This window comes from Neovison vison, chromosome 1 (genome assembly GCF_020171115.1).
Source record: "Neovison vison isolate M4711 chromosome 1, ASM_NN_V1, whole genome shotgun sequence".
Lineage (NCBI taxonomy): Eukaryota > Metazoa > Chordata > Mammalia > Carnivora > Mustelidae > Neogale > Neogale vison.
This window is the reverse complement of record NC_058091.1, coordinates 112,324,653-112,349,403: the sequence shown is the minus strand read 5'-3', so window position 1 is coordinate 112,349,403 and position 24,751 is coordinate 112,324,653. Positions and strand designations below refer to the sequence as shown.

The 24,751-nt window shown below is 34.9% G+C and overlaps 1 protein-coding gene across 2 annotated transcripts in view; it reads right to left on the bottom strand.

Moving 5' to 3' along the window:
• The window catches only part of SMAP1 (small ArfGAP 1), a 164,974-nt gene that overhangs the window by 78,155 nt on the left and 62,068 nt on the right, over window positions 1-24,751 (bottom strand). Inside the window, exons 1-4 of one of the 2 annotated variants that reach the window (XM_044254020.1) lie at window positions 23,868-23,945; window positions 23,294-23,379; window positions 14,746-14,821; window positions 3,385-3,465 (exon numbers count right to left, since the gene is read on the bottom strand). In XM_044254020.1, coding sequence (XP_044109955.1) covers window positions 3,385-3,465; window positions 14,746-14,821; window positions 23,294-23,376 — 240 coding nt within the window. In that variant the 5' untranslated portion in view covers window positions 23,377-23,379; window positions 23,868-23,945. Of the gene's footprint in view, window positions 1-3,384; window positions 3,466-14,745; window positions 14,822-23,293; window positions 23,380-23,867; window positions 23,946-24,751 lie in introns of those variants that run through there. The other variant, XM_044254012.1, reaches the window with a different exon arrangement.

Sequence of the window (24,751 nt, the reverse complement as noted above, 5' to 3'; positions counted from 1 at the left end):
CCATTTGATATTTTCTTATTTTCTATCTCTGTTGAAATTATCTTCATCCATTCTTCTCCCAAGATCAATGAGCATCTTTATGACTATTACCTTGAATTCTTTACAGGTAAATTACTTATCTCCATTAAGGTTTTTCCTTCTAGAATGTTATCTTATTCTTTCATTTGGATCATATTTCTGTCTCCTCATTTTGCCTAATTCTGTTTGTTTCTGTGTATTAGGCAAAATAGTGATCTCTCCTACTACTGAAGGAATGGCCAGAGGAAGACTGAGAGTTTGTTTCATTCAGTCAACTGTCTGTGTAGTGCCCTGGAGGTAGCAGCCTGCCACAATTGCCTCCAACTGTTTCAGTCCCAAGAGGCCCAGAAAGGCAAGGCCCACTATCCACCAGAGCCAGACATACAAGCCCTATGTGAAATACTTGCATTTCCTGGCTTTAGCAGAGTCAGAAGGGAGCACCAGCCCAGGAAGAGCCAGGCCATCCAGTTTGGCAGTGTGGGACTATGCGGGTACAGAGAAGCAAGGCAAGCAGCATTAGCAAGGTAAAAGTAGTGCAAAAATGGTGTCTCCTAGCACCTGTCTTCTGAGAGAGATCCAACTGACCCCTGTCCCTCTGGCAGACACTTTAAACTCAGACAATTAATCTCCTTTACATATAGTCTATAAAATTTTTAACTTGCTCCTTTTGTACTAGGTTGCAGGACAAGTTAGTCACGTTCATATGCCCTTTAAGAGTAGAGTCTTACTTTCCTACAGCTTTTTGGGTATCCTTGAAATGAAACCCACTGACGTCCAAAGCCAATTGTTTTGGGGGCTCATTTCTCCAATGCAGGTCCCAAGGGTTGGGGAACTAATGTGGCTTGCTCCTCAGAGATAAGCTCTGTATTTGTAAGATCACTCTCACTGGTGGATCACAGCACCAGGCATGGGTTTGGTGAGTCTGTGTCTCAATGTGTCCTTTTTGTCTTTTGTTGTGAAGGAGGTGTTCAGCTAGTTTTCACATCTTTTGTAGAAAAAAACTGTTCTATGTGTAGTTATAGATTTGGTTTGTCCATGGGAGAAGGGGAGCTTTGGGTCTTTCTATGCTACCATCTTGAATAATCAATGTCCACTCCTTTCTAAGACTTGCAGGCAGGAATCACATAGTACAAAAGTGTGTTAAGGGTTTTCACCCTTTTTCTCACAGGAAAGCAGAATTCCAGGGCAAATTCTGAAAAGGAAAACTTTGCCTTTGACATTCTTCCACGTTCTCACAGTAACATCCACACTCCTAGAATGCTTCTTTCCTGGGCCTGTGTGTTGACCTAAGATACCTACAACATTCTAACCATGTACTTCATGCTCCTTAACTGTCCCCTACAGATTCCTCATGAAGACCCTTTGCTCTGCTAACTCTTAAGTTCAATGTATCCAGTTTTCCATTCTCATGACTCTCTCCTTATCACTCAACACACTTCCCCTGGGCTGCCTTGTAATCTCAATTCTTCTTTCAATCCCTCTCTCTCAACATGCCCCCCAACAGCCCCCCGGTCTGGATCTGTTCTCTGGGCTATACACATGTAATATCCAACCACCTACTAGATACCTGGATGTCCCACAGTCATAGTCAACTTTTTTTTTTTCAATTTATTTATTTTCAGAAAAACATTATTCATTATTTTTTCACCACACCCAGTGCTCCATGCAAGCTGTGCCCTCTATAATACCCACCACCTGGTACCCCAACCTCCCACCCCCCTGCCACTTCAAACCCCTCAGATTGTTTTTCAGAGTCCATAGTCTCTCATGGTTCACCTCCCCTTCCAATTTACCCAAATTCCCTACTCCTCTCTAACGCCCCTTGTCCTCCATGCTATTTGTTATGCTCCACAAATAAGTGAAACCATATGATAATTGACTCTCTCTGCTTGACTTATTTCACTCAGCATAGTCAACTTTTAATTCATCCCTCCCTGCCTTCCTTTGTTCTCCTCAAACCTGTTCCTCACCATCAGCCTATACCCTTTTCTCCCAGGATAGCTCCATCATGTACTGAGATGCTCAAGCCAGACACTGGAAGTCATCAACACGTCCCAAACCACTGTCACAATCCACTGATTACTAAATCCCACAGATTCAGTCTTCTCAAAATCTCTTCAAACTACACTCTCCTTTTTATCTCTCTGCTTCCATTTTAGCAATTGCTCCCATCATGTTGGTCATAGATTAAAGCAGCAGGTTCTCAAGCTTTTTCACGCCCATCAGTATGTAAATTATTGTCCACAGAGATAGGAAGCCATGTGATGACAAGAAAATCAGATCCTGTTACCCTTCTTACACTTAAAAACTCATCATTAAAAGTACCAGGTCCTTCAGAGTAAAGACCAAAATCCTTCAGAAGGCTCAGAAATGGGCTGTCCTCTCACTTCTCTCCCTATGTTCTAGTCATCTCATCCACTTGCAAATACCCAAATAATCCACTTTGCCCATAGGTTTCTTTGGTTTTTTTTTGTTTATTTGTTTCACAAGATGCTTTCTCTGCTTAGAATACATCTTAATCCTTATAGCTGCTATTTATTAAGAAATTAAGATATACTGGGGTGCCTGGGTGGCTCAGTTGGTTAAGTATCCAACTCATGATTTCTGCTTAGGTTGTGATCTCAGTCAGGGACACAAGATCAAGCCCAGTGTTGGGTTTTGCTTGGGATTCTCTCTCTCTCCCTCTGCCCCTCTCCCATTCCCCACTCATGAGTATGCTCTCTTAAAAAAAAAAAAATTAAGATGTATCAAAAGCATGCCTTCTATATTAAATACCAGCACAATGAGTAAATGTCAATCACAGCACACACTGTTTGGCATTAGAAACCTCTGCAGTGTTATCTGTTTTCCTCCATTACGAACCACTGTCATTCTCTCCAACCACCCCTACCACAAACACATTCTAGTGACTATAACTGATAATTCTATATTCATAAATCTTTATTATGTGTATCAGTATGACTGCTACTATCCCTTGACAATAATTTTCTTTAAATGCTTATAAAAACAAAATCTTCTTAAGAAAACATTTCAGTCAAAGACTTTTCTAATATATCAAAGAATTCAATAGCAACTATAAAACAATTCCCATAAATATAAACTAGTAAGGGAAACAACGACAGAAAATTGCTTCTTAAATGTTAAGATATATCTATAGTACCGATAAATCCATCTTCTGAAACTAAACAGATCAAAGCCCTTTAATCCTACTTGCAGCATAGGAAAACATTTTTAGACTGCTATATTTAATATATTTAATACTGGAGACCATTCAAATTATACCACTCCCAAATTACAGCACACTGTAAGAGAAGTTCATTTACCACTGAACACTACATTACGTAGCTGTCTAGAACACTACCATACCTCCAGTTTGTTTTTCTCAACAGCAGCTTGTAGAGAAGGAGAGGATACCAAAGGCTGAAGAGGAGCATCAGAGGAAGAAATCTGTGAATGCAGATGAAAAGTCAGAAGAAGAAAGAGAAAAGAGGATAATCAGAACTGACAGGCACAGGAAAAAACCAAAACCCATACATTTCTGAGATATAAAAGCACTTAGAAGTATGTTAACTAAGAAAAAAAAAAAAAAAAAAAGTATCAAGTGGAGAGCATTGCTTTTTTTAAATTCCCACATGCAATTTCTAAAAATAAAAGTATTTATTACAGAATAGTGTGTGATTTAAAATAGGATTCACTATGATATAAAATTCAAAATGTACTCAGGTAAGATCATCCCAAAAGAATCTGAAAAATAAGCTTCTTTTTAAAATTTTTTTCTTTTTTCTTTTAGGATTTTATTTATTTATTTGACAGAGATCACAAGTAGGCAGAGAGGCAAGAAGAGAGAGAGGGGGAAGCAGGCTCCCCAATGAGCAGAGAGCCCGATGCGGGGCTCGATCCCAGGACTCCGGGATCATAACCTGAGCCGAAGGCAGAGGCTTTAACCCACTGAGCCACCCAGGAGCCCCTGAAAAATAAGCTTCTTGTATGGTAAAATTTTACTCAATGTTACTACTGAAATACTAATGCTCATAAGCATAAAGACACATTGTTTCAAGTAGCAGGAGAGCTTAAATGAATTTTTGTTTTTACTTATATTATCTATTTTAAGAATGGAAAATAAAACTGTGCTGAAATAGTAAAAAGTCGAGTAAGTTTTAATCAGCTGTTTAAGGAAGAAAAAAAAAGTCTGGGAAGAAGAAGTGGGTTAATGCAATACAAAACTGAGCAGCAGGACTTATCAAAAAGCAATATATACACTTCCTTAAAATCAGTATGTACAAACACCATTTCCAGTGCGGTATTTGCTGAATTTCCCCAAAGCATTACGTGACAGTTATATATGCACCAGAGGCAATTTATATATGAAAATGGGTTTCATCTAAAAACCTTTTCACACATCTTCCTATCCAATTTCTACATGCATAGTTGATCACTGTAATGGAAGCATTATCTTCCTGCTCTCTTTACTGCCAAAATATAACTGAAATATGTTTACAAAATGCACAGTACATCTTTGGAGCCATAAAACTGACATCTGTATATACTGCCCTATCATATCATAGAGGCAAGAGTGCCTCTAAGGAACTGTTTAAAATGAAAGGTGCTATTATACAAAGGTCAAATGTACGTAATGTCAAAATAACATTGCGAGGTGAGTCCTCATTTAATCTGCTTGTTACTAAGTTAGTTATGGTTTTAATTCTTGAATCACAACCCAAGATCATAAACTTTAGGGTGTTGTGTGGTTTTTTTAAGCTTCAACACTGCTTATTGACTCTGTTATAATTGTGAAAATTAGCCATTTATTGATCACTAATGGAAGTTACACATGGAAAAGAAGATTTTAAAAGAAAAACTGCACCTTAAACCCTGGCTTCAAAGTTGCTTTATCCTACTGGACACTTACTTGCTAAAGATCTTTAATTGCCACTTTATGAAGAAAATAAGAGACAAAGAAGCACACAAATTCACTTAAGATGATAACCTGTATCATAAAGACCTCTCTGCCCAAGCTCATGTTAATAGCTGAACATAAAATATAAATGAGAAATGGGTATATCAAGCATGTAGAGGGTTACCAATTCATGATAGTTCACTGTTGAAGTGTTTATTCTCCTTCTAACTGTTTCGGCCAGCTTTAAAACTCAGAAGCAGCAATATAAAATTATTTAATAAGTAACAGTAATTTAATAAAGCATTTTAATGCTCCCTTCCAAAAAAGTGTTAATACTATGTTTCAGCTAGAAATAAACACAGAGGGTTGTTCAGCAGGAAAGACACTTTAAAAATCAACAGACAAATTAACAGGTGAACAAATAAACAAATTGTTGTATACCATAAGATGAACAATTACCTGCCAATACAAAAGAGACTGTCTTAATAGTACTCACAAAAATAGGGATGAATTTCAGAAATATGCCAAAAGAAAAAAGCCAGACACCAAAGAGTACAAAAGCACAAAGGAACTTTTTGGAGCAAAGGAAAGATTCTATATGCCCTCTGTGATGGCTACACAGGGTTATTTTTCAATGAACTATGGGTAGGGGATGGGGGATGAATATTAAGAAGCACCTGTGAAGAGCACTGAGTGTTGTTTGTACATAATCAACCACCGAATTCTACCTCTGAAACCAATATTGCACAGTGTTGACTAACTAGAATTTAAATAAAACTTTGAGGGAAAAGAAAAGTCAATGAAATGTACCTTAAATTGTCTTTTATTGCACATAAATTTTATCTTCAATAAAATTCATTTTAAAAAAGTCAATGAGCAGTGTAAGAAACATTGTATGAGCAAGGAATGAGGAAATAGAAGTCAACATACTGACAATCAGAAGCAAGAAACACCACAGAACAGATAGATGAGGGAGAACAAAAAAAAGCAGGGGAGAAGAAAAAATACAAAGGCCAGAAAAACTAGGTGCTCTTGAGTATTCTTTCTAAATCTCTCAGAACCACTTTTTGCCATCTTCTCCATTAAGAATTAATAGAGAATCACCATCTGTCACCTGGATTAATCCTTTGGCTTCCTTGCCCTAAGTCTTGCTCTTCTCCAAACTGTAATATTCTCAAATGCAAATCTGATCACTGGATATCCTTAGTTAGAAGCATTTAACAGTTCATATGTATTACATAAGGACAGAGTCCAAACTCCTTAACCAGGCCACAAGTGTCATCTACTTTATCTCCTTACCCTTTCCTGCCCTACTAAACTACTGTCTAGCCATAAACAACTCCCCCTTGGTTCTAGCTCTCAAGTCTGCTTCTCTTGCTTCTGTCTTTGCTTCTGCTATTTCCTCTGCCGGAAATATCCACAGTTTCTATTAGTTCTTACCCATCCTGTAATTTTAAGCTGACACTGCCTCTTCCAGGAAGTATTCCTTCATCACTCCAGTTGCAATTAAGTAGCCACTTGAGATACTCCCAAAGCACTTTCTATAATACATTCTTATTCACATGACATCTTGTAGAGATCCAATTACTTATAAGTATTCTTTGTTCAACTGACTGGACTTCTCAAAGACAGACACTTTGTATTCTGTTCACTATCTTTAGCACTTGGCACTCAACAAGTCTCAGTAAGTACTTCTAAATGTTAGAGCAAAATAAAAAAAGGAGGAAAGGAGCATCTCAGAGGAAGAACCAAAAAGAGGCTCAATCTCAGCAATTAGCATTGTCCTTTGTAAATTCTCTACTCGCTAGCATACTTTTCTGAAATCTTATATAAGTTAGTTACTATCAAATTCATAATTTATTTTGTAACTAGAATTTAACACACCATTTCACTGGATTCTAGTACTTTTAGAGAGAGAGAGAGAGCAGAAAAGACTTTGACCTTAGAAAATTTCACTGGAAATTGGTGGGGTGAGTAAATTCAGCTGTTATGACTGAATGTCCCTCTACTACCTACTGTTCTCCTGCCCAACTCCTCCATCCATGAGAGAATGCACAGTGGGAACCAAGTAAAGATGATATCCTTTAGGAATAAATGAGTTACAGTCTTTTCAATTATTCTCAAGCCCAGAGGTTCCTCTTTAGGCCACCATCAAAGTAACCTGAATGTGAAGAAACTCCTAAAGCAATACAACTACATAAACTCAGCTCTTGCAAAAGAAAAACTGATCAGGTAAAACAGGTTTCCAATTCCCGCCTATCAGGATAAGGTGAATAAACACATTTTGAAATGGTATTACAAAGAAAATATCAGTATGATTATTTGAAGGCCATCAGACAAAATGTTCTTTTATCTTTTCAGGAAAATATCACATTATTTTCTGGATCAATTTTTTCTCCATACCACCATTTTCAACAAAATAATGCTATAATAATAAAATCTAGTGTTCTAAAACACTGAAAAACATAAGAAAAATAAAGAAGGCCATATGGATTAATTACTAGAAATACACTGCTTCAAACCCATTTTGGAAACTCCTGGATATGTTTTCTAAGTGAAGATTTTACCATAACAATTCTCAAATAGCTGTGTCATGAGCTTCCAATATACTGCAAAGCTCAGGTTTTTCAGGAGCCCAGAAATCATCTTAAAAATATGATTTCCAGGGGCACCTGGGAGGTTCAGTCAGTTAAGCATCTGCCATAGGCTCGGGTCATGATCCTGGAGTCCCAGGATGGAGCCATTAGGCTCCCTGCTCAGTGGGGGCATCTGCTTCTCCTCTAAACCTTCCCCCTGCTTGTGCTCTCTTTGGCTTGTACATGCGCGCTCGCTCTCTCTCTCAAATAAATAAAATCATTTAAAAAATGATTTCCAATGTCAATGTAATTGACACAAAAGCTGAAAATACATTTATTGAACTAATAAATAAATCGTACAAAAGACACCATCAAATGAACCAGTATGAGGCTTATTAAAAGACTTTTATCAACTAAGTAACCACAGCCTCCAAATATGTAGGAGAAGCCTAAGTTTTAATATACTAACTTTAAAATCTTTGCATAGGTCACTATCAAATGTAGAAATCTGGAGGAAAACTTTCAAAATGTAAGTCCTTTAAAGGCCACATCAAGTACTGGCAGACCAGAATTAAAAGGCTGATGAAAATGAGGATGTATGAATCAAACAACTCAAGTCAAAATTGTGCCAATAATCTAAAGTCTTACAGTTAAGTTTGAATATTCACATTTCTAAATTATCTACCTGCTTGAAGGCACTTGGCACTGACACCTTTCCCATCTTCCTTCAATATAATCATTACAATAGCTTATCTTTATTAAGCACTTATGTGCCAGGCACTCTATTAAAAATGCAACATGCTTCATCTTATTTAACTCTTACATCAATACTATGAAATATATATATCATGATCAGTTCTAGTCCACAGAAGAGGAAAATAAAATTGCAATGAAAAGAATTAAGAAGGAAAGCCAACTTGAAACTACTGTTTCATACTAATCCTAACTCACTACCTAATTATTCATCTAAGTTTCTCATTCCTATTAAAGATCATTTAAAATTCATTGCACCTCACATTGTCTTGAAATTGCGTATCTTAAATAATTATATAATCATCAATTAACTGTAAACAGAGCTTAATAAAATTACTAATGCTATCTCATTTTTATAGTAATATAATGTAGAAACATTGTTTCTATAATAATTGCTAAGTTGAAATAATGAATTTACTTTTGTTGTATTAAATATCGGTCTTTATATACATACACATATATACAAAAAAAGTAAACATTTTATTGTTTTTAAACCTTTATGTAATATTCAATTATATAGCAACTGATTATAATTTCATGTGAAATTCAGACTAGAGAATTAAAATCTTTATGTGCTACAAATTCAAGTATATACTCAAACTGTGTTCAAGAGCTTTCTTCTGAGAAATGAGAAGTGGTAAAGGAAGCAACTAATATGTAAGACAAATTGAAACAAAACAAGCAAGTGCTTATTTTTAAAGTCACTAACTCCCAAAGATTATGAATTGTTTTCCAAGACAAAATTGAGGAAGTTAGGGAATCAGGATTAAATAGTCACGGTTACCGATACATTTGCCCCTCTAGTAGATTTTCTTTTTGTTTCTGATCATTATGATGGCAAATGAATAATTTGACTATGGAAATGTATGTGGGGTAGGAAGAAAGGGGTGAAAGAAGGGAGAAAGAGGGGAAGAAGAGAGAGAGTGAGAGAGAGGACCGGGAAGTGGAAAGAAAAGCTGCTGATGGAAAAGAGCAAATATATGGCAGAGTTCAGCCCCATCTACTAAAGAACTGTGAGCTCTTCTAGAAACTCACCTAATCACTGTACTTGCAATTGTGATTCACTACTGGTTAAGGGGGAAAGGGGAGAGGACAGGGAGAACAGATTTCTGTATTCAAAATTTTTCAAATTCCCCTATCACTCATTCAATTAAGGAACAACCAGGAAGGTTAGACTCATTCTGTATCACTGTGGTAAGAATTCTAAGCTGGCCATCACAATTCCCACCCACTGGTATACATACTCTATATAAAGCCCTCCCCTTAAGTATGGGCAGGACTGTGAATATAATGGTCTCTCTTGACTAGGTTGTTATATGACAAAGGTTAAAAATTTACAAGTGTAATTAAGATCCCAAAATGCTTAATAATGGATTAATCAAATAAGAGACTCTTCGGGGGTGTGCCTAGCCTGATCAGGTGAGCCCCTAAAAGGAGCTTCCGAAAATAGGAGATCTGACGTGTGAGAGAAATTCTCCAATGAAGAAATAAGCTTTTATGTTATAAGAGAATGGAGTTAACTGTTAAAGACCTGAGGGTGGCCCCTAGGAACTGAGTGGTCCCAATCTGAAAGCAAGAACATAGGACCATAGTCATACAACCATAAGGAAATGAATTCTGACAACAATCAGGTGCTTGGAAGACGAGGAGCCTCAGATAATAAGATCGCATCCCTGCCCAATAATTTCAACCTGGTGATATCCTGAGCTGAGAATTGAGCTAACCCCCTGCCCATACTCTTAGTCAACAGAAACTGTAAGATAACAAATCCATTGTCATTTGAAGTCATTAAGTTTCTAGCAATGTTAAATGGCAAGAGAAAATTAATATAATAACGATGCTTTCCTCAAAGAAGGAAGAAGTCCTCCATATAATCCCTATTTGCCTTTTGAGACTTACTTCCTCATATACTTATTCCCTCCTCATCATCTACTCATCCTGGAAAGTCCTCTTTCACACTCACTAGACAAGACAACAAACCCAAACAACAAATAATATACCCGAACTCTCTTTCCTCTTTATCTTACGTTAGCATAGATGAGATAAAATGTCCCTTCAACCTGAAATGGCCTTTCTGCACTATCAACATTCAGCCTACTTTCTCTTTGCTGAAATCCTACATTTCTATTAAGGATAATTTTAAACATACCCCTTTGAAAGTTCTCCCCATGAAAATTAACTAGTGCTACCTAAATTCTGTGCTCCCATTGCACTTTTATTCTTCTAACAGTTACTACAGTGTGCTTTAGAATACAACTCAGTGTACATGTACATTACACTGGATAATGTTTGAGATGAGAGGAAGCTAAGACTGAACAAAGACTGTATCACTTCTGGAGCATCTGGGTGGTTCAGTTGGTTAAGTGTCTGACTCTTGGTTTTGGCTCAGGTCATGATCTCTGGGTTGGGGATGGAGCCCCAAGGGCAGGCTCTCCACTCAGCACAGAATCTGCTGCTTCCCCCTCGCCTTTTGTCCCTTCCCCTCTCACGCACTAGCAGGCACGCGCTCTTGCATACTCTCTCTGAAATAAATCTTTTTTAAAAAGATTCTACATTTCAATCTCAGTGCCTCCTAGATGGTATATATTCAATGATTGCTTGTTCCATGACTAAATGAACAAATAAAGGAAGAAACAATCCAAGGGAACTTCAACAGCTAATCTCTGAATTTTATATACAGTTTCAAAATGAGAGGCTAACATAGATATTAGGAGTGAGGAAGAGAAGTACTGAGGGTTGGTATTAATAAGGGTTGATAGGCTATGCCCACATTGGTGCCCAGCACCATGCAGTTACTTTAAAAGATACAAAAGAAAGGAAATCCTTTTTTTTTTTTGGTTTAAGGCTACAAAACAGTACAAACTGTAGTACCAAAACATTTCTACTTGGAAATATATTTTCCTTCGTTTTGTCTCAATTTCGCTTTTCCCCTTTAAGTTTCCTCCCTTAATTCACACTTACAGTACTATACCGCACTCAAAATCATACAGCCAGACCACAGGGTTCCTCCACAAAGCAGCACATACAAACCTCCCCGTTTTCTCAGACGCATCATGTTTATATGACCAGATACCACATTTATTTACAGCTTGCTGAAGGCAGTTTTTAAAACTACAAATAAATGCCTGGGTATGAAGGCAGTACCATACTAGATTCTCATACTCTACATGATGGATTCCTATGGGGCTTAGTTCATGGACTCATTAAATGGCCTGGCAGGCAGGGGGTCAATATCACAGAAAAACAGCCAAACTCTTTGCCACTGTTATCCTGAAGTTTATTGCTTTGTATTTTGCCACAACAATCTGAAATATTTATGTTTCAGAAGGTCAAGAAATTTGTCATTTTTTAAAAGGGTTTAAGAAATTAAATTACTGCCTTACATAGATAAACAGGGTCAATCTTTAGGCCCTTATTCTTATTTAAAATAAGAAAATAATAAGAGCACTTATTGTCAACACTAAAAAATACTAGCTAAGAGTAGACAGAAAAACTATATAAATCAGACACAAAACCTATAAAGATAAAGCAATATGGAGCCATTTAATATCAGGGTAAGAGCCATATCAAGCTTAACAGCCATTTCATGATATCGTCTTATCAGAGTACAACTAGTATAATTAGTATTCAAATACTAATCTAATCATTTAATACTAATACTGTCTCTCCTTAGATATTCCCTTAAATGCACTAGTGCTCCATAAGTATCTTAGATATACAGTTCTTACACTTTGTCTCAGGTTTATTTTTTTAACCTGTCTCATCCCCCCAAAGAAATTAAATCTCTCAAAGAGGTCATGCCCTCTTTGGTTCAGTATACCAGGAGCCTGGGACCATAACAAGTGACCAGAAACAATCTGAATGACTGTTCAACCTATTACTGAAGACAAAACAAAATATATAAATATATAATGATATAATGTAATTCTTAGTGATATGTAAGATTAGTTGTTTACACACCGATTGCCATGAAAGAGGAAGAAATGTTTTAAACTTGCTAGAACCTAAATTTTTTTAAATTATTATTTTGCTCATAGATGAATAGGTGGAATACATCTTCCCTTGGGTTAAATGTGATTTTTGTGAGCTTTTCTAAGTCTTCATTATATAAATAATATAAACTCAAGAATACACAATCTTCTACCTTGGTATTTCCATTCTCCCGTGTAAAAAAAATGTAAAAACTTGTAGAAAGAATACCTCTATAAACCTACCAATACTCATCAAAGGTTAACATCATGCCATGCTTGTTTTCTCTCTACACAGACAGACATACACATAAACTCAGTTGCCAGGTTTCATTGAACCATTTAAAATTATTTATTATTATTATTCTTTGAAAATGAGTTAGATATCATGACACTTGATCCCTAAATATTTTATCCCAGTACCTATCTCTTAATGAATAAAGAAATTCTTTTAACTGAACATAATACTATTATCACATCTGGGGGGGGGCAGATATTACATAGCAACAGCTATCCTCCAAAGATAAAACAGTTTTCCTTCTATTTCTACATAAAAACAATTTCCAAATTGTTGTCAAGAAGGAAAAAAATAATACAAATATAATTAAAAACAACAAAAATGTTTACGATTTTTTAAGAGATTTTTTAAGAGATTTAAAAGGGAAGAAAAATGTAAGAGACTATAACTACAGAGAACAAACTGAGGGTTGCTGGAGGAACAAGGTAGGGGATGGGTTAGATGGCTGATAGGTATTAAGGAGGGCAGTTGTGATGAGCACTGGATGTTGTGTATAAGTGATGCACCACTAAATTCTACACCTGAAACCAATACTACACAGTATGCTATGCAAACTAACTAGAATTTAAATAAAAACTTGAAGGGTAAAAAAGAATATATATTGTAAAGCTATATGTTTTTATAAACTATACAAAAATGATTTCTTAAAATTTCATATGAAAATATATTACTTGTGTTTTATAGTCAGTCCTTCCCCCCCATAATACTACAAACTAAATTTAATTCTATGGACATTGTAAGCAGCGTTCTCAATACTATCAATTTTTATCAATTTTTTTTAAACATCTTAATTTTCTTTTTTTCAGTGTTCCAGGATTCATTGTTCATGCACCACATCCAGTGCTCCATGCAATACATGCCCTCCTTAACACCCACCATCTGACTCAACCATTCCCCCCACCCCCTCCCTTCCAAAACCCTGTTTGTTTCTCATAGTCCACAGTCTCTCATGCTTCCTCTCCCCCTCTGATTTCCCCCAATTCACTTTTCCTTTCTTTCTCCTAATGTCCTCCATATTATTCCTTATGCTCCACAAGTGAAACCATATGATAATTGACTTTCTCTGCTTGATTTATTTCACTCAGCATAATCTCCTCCAGTCCCATCCATGTTGACACAAAAGCTGAGTATTCATCCTTTCTGATGGCTGTGTAATATTCCATTGCATATATGATTTATCAATCTTTCAAAAGATTTCCTCTCCTATATCCAAATGCAGCCTAAACTCTATATACAGGGTTTCTTTGTTTCAAAATATACATTTTTGACACTTTATACATTTTTAGCAAGACTTTTTCATGACCAGTGTATTACAATATCCTTACTTTGTTAGTAGTTTAATCAACTTTTTTAGTGTATTGCTTCTCCATATAGCCAGAAAAGAAAAACCCAATTTGTATACAAAATGAGATGAAATTATTATCTCCAAATTGCTTGACAGTTTACTTAACCACAAGATTAACTGTTTACAGCTTGGCTTATTAATCTAGGAATCAAAGGCAAAAAACAAAAACAAACCAAAAAATGCAACCGCAATAGTAAAGACAATAGGTTTAAACTGTTATTAACTGGAATGAGAAAAATTAATCAGAATAAAGCCAAAAAAAAACCAGATATAACTGATCACTACAATAAGGTCTCAACTATTAGGTATCAAAATGCTTGATAATAACCAATTACAATGCTATGTCTTAATATACATATGTCTGGACATATCCACTAAAGCCCTTAGGAGACAATAAATTGCCTTGTCTCTTTTTCATTCATTTCCAGAATTGAGTGAAATAATTTTCCCTCCCCCCTTTTTCAATTAGTGAATTTATCTTTCTGCAAATTTCATAAATTAATAAATGGCATTTACTCAGAACACATTCTTTTCTGAATCAAGAGTTCTGCTTTGTGAGCGCTCATAAATATGTGAAAAAAAATTCCAGTGTTTAAATTTTTTCAAGTATGTAACTACATATAATTTTACAGTAACAAAAAACTATGCTGTTTTGTATGTTAAAAGTTTTGAGATCTAGGGAGCCTAGATGGCTCCCTGGGTTAAGAGTCTAATGATTTCGGCTCAAGTCATGATCTCAGGGTCATGAGATGGAGCCCTGAGTAGGGCTCTGTGCTCAGCTTTCCTTCTGCCCCTCCCCATTCCTTCGGTCTCAAATAAATAAATCTTAAAAAAGTTTGAGATCTATTCAACAAACATCAATTGGTGATACAAATGAAGATTTTACTCACATTTGTAATAGCTATTGCATTTTTATCGTAGTATTTCTTCTTTTCATATTTATCTCTGATGAAAAACTCCACTGCTCTGAAAACAGATAACTTAAGGAAAAGCATGAGTTCAGTGACAATGTATACTCCCCTTTATTCATTCCTTCCACAAAGCCTATACTTTACATTCAAGTTTCCTCCTCCCCATGTGCTTTCCTCTCACATTATTTCTGCAACTAAATTCTGTAACTTACCTTTTTTTGGCCACACAAGTTCTCCCCATTCAACAAAAACCACCTAACCCAATTCTAGAATGAAAAGTAACCACACTCCCCAAATCTCCACCTCCAACCAAACTCAATTAAAGTTCATTTTAAATTCTCAGTGTAAGGAAATTAATAACCATGTGGTACCCACAATGTACCAGACACTGTGTGCTATGTGTTGTCCATAGCTTATTTCAATCCTTCCACAACCCACTAATTTATATATGTATATATAAATAATATGTATATATTATTTACACATCACAGATGAATAATTAGCAACTTAGAAAAATTACACAATTGTGATTTCAATACTTCTGTTCTTTCCCACCATACATGGCTTCCCCTGGTTGCATCATAGAGGATTCCCTGTGTTATAGAAGAATGAAGGCCTTTTTTTTTTTTTCTTTCAAAGCTGAGGAATGGAGAAGTCAAGAAGCTACAACCAAAGTTAGTACTATTTAAATTTTTAGAGTTAGCTGGACTAGCCTTATATGTTGACAGAGTGAGCCATTTCTAGTGGGATTTCAGAGTTTTGAGTTATCTGATATTCACTTCTCTTACCACTCAATCACTGCTTTATCATATTTCACTAAAATGGGAATTCTTCCACCAGAGATTCATAACCTTTCAGCACCATGATCCCCTTTGGTAGTCAGGCAAAGCCTATGAACTCCTTCCTGGGGCAGTGCTTTTAAATGTGTAAAATAAAATACAAAGAATTTCAAAGGAAATGAATTATACTGAAATACAATCTCTACAGATACTCATTAAGACATCCTTCTGTTCAAAAGAATAGTTATCTGAAGCAGTAAAGCAAACATTTTCAGTCAATAACTCCTTATTAGAAGTTAATAACAGCCTTTTAAATTGACAGTTGAGACAACAGGTAATATAAAGAGCTGAACAATATACAGTGGATATTAAAAAGTTCGGGCATTATGAAAGCACTCAAAGTGGGCCAGGGAAGGCAAAAGGGGAAATCTAAACATTTAATTTATTAAGTCAGCTGAACGAAAGCTATTTTTAAAGACAATTTCTACAACCTGAGTATGTGAAGGGCACTTTATATGATCTTTATCTCCTTTTTTCCTCTTAACAACCTATAAGGTAGGTACCATTTCACAACTAAAAGTGAGGCACAGAGTTTAAAAAGTCTTCTGGGATTCTACAGTACAAGGAAGAGTTATGATTCAAAACTAGGAATGTTTAGCATCAACCTTTTCAGAATGTTGCTGATCAATATCAGTTCATCTGTGAATCAGTTATTTTATGCTAATGCTAATAAATATTTTAAAATCTAGAAAAGAATGTCAAATTTGGAGGGTATTTTCAAAGTATCCTTGGAGACCCTTTTAAGATAAAGGCCCCAAACCTACCATCAGGCTGCTTATTTAGGTATGTGAAAATTTTAGCAGCCAATTCGATATCAAGAAGTTACTACAAATAAGCCACTATTTCCATAAAATACAATAATGTTATTTTACTCAAACTTGTAATCAGCTAAACATTAAGTGTGCTCATGATTGTAAATCCAAGTTCAATATACATTTTTCTATTTTTCTAACAGAAAAAAATGAAACAATTTAAAAAGTTGGCCTTTTGGATTAGGTCTACGCGTATGGATATATCGAGCAATTTTTACTGTAGACACAACTATTTACCTCCACAAAAAGGAAGAGAATATACACTTCACTTAGACTGATGTCACTGTCACTTCAGATGACATGGAATATATTTATTATTTGTACATATATTTGTAAACTCATGTATTTTAGCAGCAATTATATTTATAATTATATATTATATAAAATGCAATGTAGCATATATATATATATATACACACACACAGCTATTTTTTAACTACAGAAAAAGTTTTTAGAGATCCCGAATTCTTTAATTATAATTTTTATATTTAAATATCAGAGAAAGTAATTTTGATAGTTTTCCTTCTTAAAGATAGAAACAATATTCATTTTAGATATTGTTTAGAATATACTATACCTTAAAACTTGGAAAGATTACTACTCTTGTTTACGAAATTACTACTCTATGAAAAAATGATCATGGTTTACGATTTTAAAAATTACTATTAGAGAAAAAACTCATTAAAGTTAGAAATAGAATATATAAAATAATTTAACCAACAGTAAACCTAAAATACTGAAAACTATGATGGCTTTATAAATACTGAATTTGAAAAAGGGAAACATTTTAAGTATGCAATGTTTTCAAGTGAAAAATAATACAAACATCTGGTGAAATTACATGTTGCTGTGAATTTTCAGAAGTAACAGGTATCAATGAAATCTTAATTTATACTTAATGTATCTTATATAAATAATTCAAATACAGCTGAATCTGGTTCTGCTTAGGATACAAAACCCTCTCAGAAATAATCTAAGAAGTAAAAAATTTCTAAAATTCTGAGACGAAAGTTGATGTTTTCCAAGGATATTAAAATACGATAAAATAAAATAAATCACTAAGGCAAGAGAACTTACTTGATCTTCCTAGTGTTAATATAAAACATTACTTTCCAAAAGCCAATCATAGCACACCACAATGTACATTTTTTTCCACGGGAGTCATCTGAAAAAGGATGGTGATTTACAGAACATGCTATGTTCTTGATTGCTCTCAGTTCCTACATACCTCTTAGAGCAAGAACGTATCACACAGTCTTTATGTATATTTGTACAAGGTCCCAAATGCAAGCCAATTTTTCATTGTTAATTCACCTAAACAAACAATGATTTATTACTATGGTCAGCAAATTTTTTTTAGGGGGCAAGAAGGTAAATATTTTAGGCTTTGAAGGATAGTTGGTCTGTGTTGCAACTACTCAACTTTGCCTTTGTGGCTCCAAAGCAGCCTTGAAAATACAGAAATCAATGGTCATGTTCTAATAAACTTTATTTACAAAAACAGGAGCTGGCTCTTAGGCCTGTAGTTAGTTATTTCTGAACTGTATCCCAATTTGGCCCAAAGGGCAAAAAACCGTCAAGTTGGATTTATAGACCGTCTCTGTGTCTACAAATTGTCACTACTGACAACTTAAGGAATTTTGACATTTTGAGAACAGTTTTGCATTACATGCTGACCCTAGTACTAATTCTCCACAACGTACACCCTCATTTCTGGTACCAATAGGCACTTATTATTTAACTGGCAGTTGTTATTACCTCCAAGTCAGCTAATCTGCTGAACTTCTACCTAGATACATAAAAAATGATAATCACACTCAACTCATAAAGTTGTTGAGAGCATACATATGAAGCATTTAGTGCAGCACCTAAGAGACAGTTAAGTACTCAATAAATGGAGTTAGCTTTTGCTTTTATATAATGTTTTATCTCAGCTTCCTCTCCTTTAAGATGGTGATACCACTGAGACCCATCTCACAGGATTATTGTCAGAATTAAATAAGCTAGTGTGTGTAAAGAACTAAGAGCAAGTGGCACACAGTGCTATTTAATTTTTAGCTCTTATCACCATGGTAAAGGGAGGTAATGGACAGAACTACAATGCTCAGGGCAAAGACGACTTGCATATCATCACGTATAAACAGACAGAGCAATTGAGAAACAGCGACAAAAGGACCAATGGATTTGGAGATCAATCAATACTCATCTTCATTTTCTAGTCTCTAGGCATCATTTGAGACATGAGGATTTTTTTTTTTTACTGATAGACATCAATAATACAACCCAAAAAATTAGAAATAGAATAATAATATTTTCAGGAAATCAAGGTAAAGAAATTTTAATAACAATTCAAGTTTAAGTAGTTGATTTGAGATTTAATAAACAAAAACAAATACCCCAGAATTGTCCCCATGCCTATAGTTACAAAACATTCAACAAAGCTCCCTGAACTGTCCCTGTTCTCAAAACTAACAAATGATACTAACCAAGCCCCCAAAAAGTTTAATATTACTTTGTATTTTATCTCTTAACATATTTATTTATAATTTGACTTTTTTTCCTTTCCTTAAAGATACCCTTTTAAAGACAATTAAATTAATATTTAGTCCCAAGAACCAAATCTTCCAGTTCCAGACACATTACCACTGACAGCAATAAAATCTTGAAAAGCTCAAAGGAGAAGAACTGCAGATTAGCTTTGGTGCACAATAGACCTCATGGAACCGAAGTAATTAAAGTTTTTAGATAAGATGAAATACCCTAATAATGAAAAGCTTAATGTAAAGCTTTATCATTTGTCATGCACTAGTACATGCAGCCTATAATTAACCACATCCCACATGAGAAATTATACTTTCATAGCAGCTTTTGCAAAACTCTGTAAATTGTAAAGCTTTAAAAAAAATGACAAATCTTGTTAAGAATGCAGTGAGGCCCCATATTATGTGAGTTTTACTCACTTTGGTTCCACTTGTCCCTGGGGATGAGGCAACGATATTTAAATCAATAAAAATGCAGAGATGTTAGGCTTTTTAAAGAGCAATGAAATTTAGAATGATTCATGAAATAAAGGAAGGGGACTAATTTTCTTACTAGTTTCCCTAATAAAACCTCCAAATCACAATGTTTCATAATTAAAAGAAGGGACTAAAGTGATGTTGCTATAATACTTAAGGTAAAACAATTTTTAAAGGTCATAGTATTTTATTAGATATAGGGTCTCGTCTCACGGTCCAAGACATGGCATTTTATACTCAAAATAGTCATCTATCTCAAATATGTTTAGACAAAATCCCTCTTTAAGTATTTCCTAACAACCATTAGATTATTTTTTATGAATAGTAAAAAATCAACACCTCATATAAATATAATCATAATTTGTAAATACTTTAGAAGTAACAGTTTGGGGGAGATGAACCATGAGAGACTATGGACTCTGAAAAACAATCTGAGGGGTTTGAAGTGGCGGGGGGGTGGGAGGTTGGGGTACCAGGTGGTGGGTATTATAGAGGGCACAGCTTGCATGGAGCACTGGGTGTGGTGAAAAAATAATGAATACTGTTTTTCTGAAAATAAATAAATTGGGAAAAAAAAAAAAGAAGTAACAGTTTGAAAACCCAAATAAGCATTCTTGAGCAAACAATGGCAAAAATATACATAATCCAAAAGCCTGAAATGAATTATACCAGGTACTTAAAAGCTATAATCAACACCTAGACCTTATGACCTAGCTGCAGAATCCCAAACCATAAGCCTATCTATTTTTAAAGGCCATCAAGACTCAAACATGGCAACACTGATTTTACTCAAACTATCATCATTAAAATACAGTCAAGTGCCCTTCTACAGAAGGAAAAGTCTGGAAGCGTTGAGAAGCTTCTTAATAACTTAGTAAGGGTGGGATAATAATAATCCTACTCTTCCCAACCCCAAAAGTGAAAGTAACATACTCCAGTTCATTGGGTTGTTTGGAAAATTTAAAAAAATAAGGAAGATAAAAAGTCAAGCTCAGTGCTTAGCACACAAGAAACCTTTTTAAAGCAGTAAGACTACTTTAGCTATTGTATCTTCAGTGTGTCAAGGATATAATCATACCCAAGGCCAATCAATTCAGTGTAAAAAATATCTTCCCTGAAATGTTTAAGTAAGTACCAAATATTTAAAAATACATCAGCAAAAAATCAGAATTAATAACTCACTACCTCATTAATCCTAAACTTCTGTAAGGGTCATCATAAAATTAATGATAATTACTTAAGAAATAATATTCCTACTAACATACACAAAATAGTGCATAGAATAGTTCAATGTAAGAAGATACTGAGAAGCTATATACAGTCCTTTCCTAAATATCTTCAAAGCTTCTTTGAAAAAAATGTGGAATCGTGATGACAGACTAAGTAACTTGGAGGAAGCCATTTTCACCCACAAGGAACCAAATAAAGGATACTGCCAAAAATTACCCTGTAGTATTCAAAAGAAGTTAAAAAAAACTAAGCTCAAACCAAATAAATCCTAACACACATACACACAAAGTTCCACAAAACGGAGATTCTTCCATTTGAGGAATCTAATATGTCTACTCAGGCTTGGGGGTGAGAACCAGAGAGAAAAGAATAAATACAAACAGCAAGCAATTGGTAAAAACCACCTAGGACATACTTGCTCACTCAGTTGTATATTCTTCTACTAATGCTCTATTCCCAGGGTTCTGCCCTAGACCTTCACTGTTCAGAGAAAGAAAACGGTATTCCCAAGATGTTCAATAAAGCACACAAAAAGAATAAAGGAGTACTGCCCTGGGTAAACATAACTGCAACTAACACTTTTCTATCATCTACATGTTAAATCACTCCATAATCTGCATTGCATTTCCTGCTTTCTTTTAAGGTCTAGACCCTCGTTTCCAGCTACTGAATGGGGATCTCCATGTATATGTCCAACAGACACCTCAACCTGCCCAAAGCAAAAAAGTATGGCTCGTTACCTTTCATTTCTGACCCTTCAACCTTTATCTGGTACTGAATTTCTTCTCTCAGGGAATATGCTTTATCTTATCTATAGAACCTTCACCAAGTTTTAAAAAATTTGGGGTCATCTCAGTATCTTTCTTCAGAAACACAACCAATCTCAACCTCATCCAATTGCTCCTACTTTCCCAATTTCCAATATTCCCAATTCCTTCTTATCCATTCTCAATGCCACTATTTAATTGAATCTAATTCTCTAATTTATAACTTCATCATTGCTCATTTCAAGGCTGTACTAGCATTCTACATGGTCTGCAACTCCAAGGTTTCCTCTGACTAATCTTCCTTGTGGTAGAAGTAAATGCTTCTAATGTTTCTCCTGCTTCAAAACCCTTCATGGCTTATCAAATTCTTCAACTTCCATTAGTACATGGAATGAAGTCCACACTGCTTCTATCTGGTACTGAAAACCCTTCACAATCTGAAAAGTAAGCTTATTCTGCCACTTGCCCCACTAAACACGAACCTGTCACATCCAAACCTGTCATGTTCCCTCACTCCTTCATAGCTCCAGTCACACAATTTCTTATGTCTGAAATGTACCTCCCACTTTTACCCTAAGAACCTGCTCTAATAAAAACAGCCTTGGATATCGGATTGTTAAATATGGGGGAAGAAGGTGGAGGGAGCAGAAATAGAAAAGGCCAAATACAAATACCAACTTTTTAAATAAAACTTAGGTGGTTTCTATACAAATATAAAAATATATATAATGGCCTCTACTCTGTTAAGATGGCATTTTTTTTTCACTGTCTGACCACATAAACTGTTTTAGTATACAAATGGGTTATATATAACTACTCTTTAAGAAACTACATTTTATTGTCAAAACTGCACCTTATTGTCACCTTTGGATAGAATCAAAAATACCTACAATTGGGGCGCCTGGGTGGCGCAGTTGGTTAAACGACTGCCTCCGGCTCAGGGCGTGATCCTGGAGTCCCGGGATCGAGTCCCACATCGGGCTCCCAGCTCCATGGGGAGTCTGCTTCGCTCTCTGACCTTCTCCTCGCTCATTCTCTCTCTCACTGTCTCTCTCTCTCAAATAAATAAAATAAAATCTTTAAAAAAAAATAAATAAAGGAGTGCTACAGAAATAAAAGCTGATCTCAATTTATAAAAAAAAAAAAAAAAAAATACCTACAATCAATTTGATAATCTTAAAGAACAGATCAATTTTGATGAGCTAGTTCCTCAAACTTCAATATAAGTTTGAGAAATCCTATATAATCAAATGACTTTATCTTTAACAAAGGTGAAAAACATCTGACTAAAATGCCTGTGAGAAAATATTCTACTTATTCATTATGGCAGATTTGTAAAAGCAAACACAGCTGTGAAACCTGTAACAAAGATGAAATGTGAGCAGTAAACATTAGCATAAGCTACTTCAGTAGGTCCACTTATACTAAACATGTGATTTGCCATTTTAAATGCCTACATGCCAAACTCCTTAACATAAATATGATTACTATATAAAGGTGATCAAGATCTCTTTAGAAATAAATTTTAAAACTATTCAAGATGCTCACAAGTCAAATCTCTAATAATACTCTAAAATAATAAACAATGTATATTCTCCAATCAAGAGCTAGAGATCAAGAAGAATCAGCCATAATACTTTATACTTAGTAATAATTATATCAAAATACTATGTAGATCATGTATTATTTACTATTAAAAATTTACTACATACAAAGCACAGCTCAGGGCAAACCAGCTTTGATATTTAATAAATAACAGTCTGATCAAGTTTGCATCTTCCTAAATATAAACAGTTAAAATATGAAGTATAAAAATGAGTTATTTCTTTTAAAATCCACAATAAATAAAGTTTCAAGGATACTGATCTGTCTGTGGTCTTCGAAAGTTCTCTGGAAGATTGGCTTCATAGAGTAGTCTTGCTTTAGTATTTCCCATATCTTGCATGCACTAAAATAAAAAGAAAAATCAAGCATTTTCATTAGTCATATGAATATTAAAAAGTAATTACTATATACACATACATATACATATATATACAAATATATACAAATACCAAGTAACATTTATTATTTCCAATATATATTCCTCTCAGAAAATAAATTAAATCACAACTATGAAATTAATTCCTCGAGTTCAAAGTAGAAGCATATTTTTAATTCACATTTATTCTATTTACATGGACCCACAGTTTTCTAATGTCTTTTTCTGTGAAAACAGTATCATCTTTATTTATATTCACTACTTCCTAAAATTAATTCCCTGGTAGTTCATGGCAGTTTTATTATTGTTTTAGATATGCCATTTGAACAGCACTAACATTTCCAAGGTAACAACTCCAGATCAAATTTTGTTTTGAATTTCAAAATACTCTTGGGTTTTCATGATTTATAATCAGGATCACAATGGAGAACAGATGAAAAAGAAATAGTGCTAACCTAGAACTCCACAGGAGTGGATTAATTTCTTTGGGGTTAATCTCTTTAAGATTCTGCTGAAAGCTATGGATCCTCTCCCTACAAAAAAACAAACAAACAGACAAACAAAAAACAGTACCCTATGACCCAAAGCCTTCCTAAAATCTATAAACCCCAAGAACAGTAACTACTTAAGAGGCATAAAATAATCTGATAATCACTTAAACCAGTTTAATTAAGTTTCAGTATCTTCTGTGAGTAAGGATTAGCCAAACAGTACTTCCTGGATAATCTATTACATTAGAAAGTAACATTTACAACAAAACATTCATTTTATATGAATACATGTTACAAATGTTACAAATAAATACATGTAAATGTTACAAAACATTTTACATCATTTACACAGAGTTTAGGTTCCTTAAAATGTTTTAATTGATAGAAAGATCAGTCTGTATAATTCCTTCTTTTTTTCTTCTGATTTCCTAGACACACACCCACATCCCTGAGAAGACAATCCAGATTTAACGGCTTATCAGGTATGCACCTTGAGTTGTAGCACTCAAGAGTACACAGGCTGAGCCATGTTCCTTCAAATAAAAAATACAGTGACATAGGGCTCCTGGGTGGCTCAGTCAGTTAAGCACCTGACCCTTAATTTCAGCCCTGGTCACAGGATCAAACTCCACACTGGGCTCCACACTCCGCCTGCTTTGGACCTCTCCCACACATGCACTTGTACATGTGTGTTCTTTCTTTCTCTCAAATAAATAAAACCTTTAAAACACAAAATACAGTGACCTTTTTTTCTTCCAACTGAGAGTTTTAAGATGTGCAAAATACTAATATACTCTCATTTCTGAGTATCTGGGTATCTATTCTCATTTCTGGGTATCTATTCTATT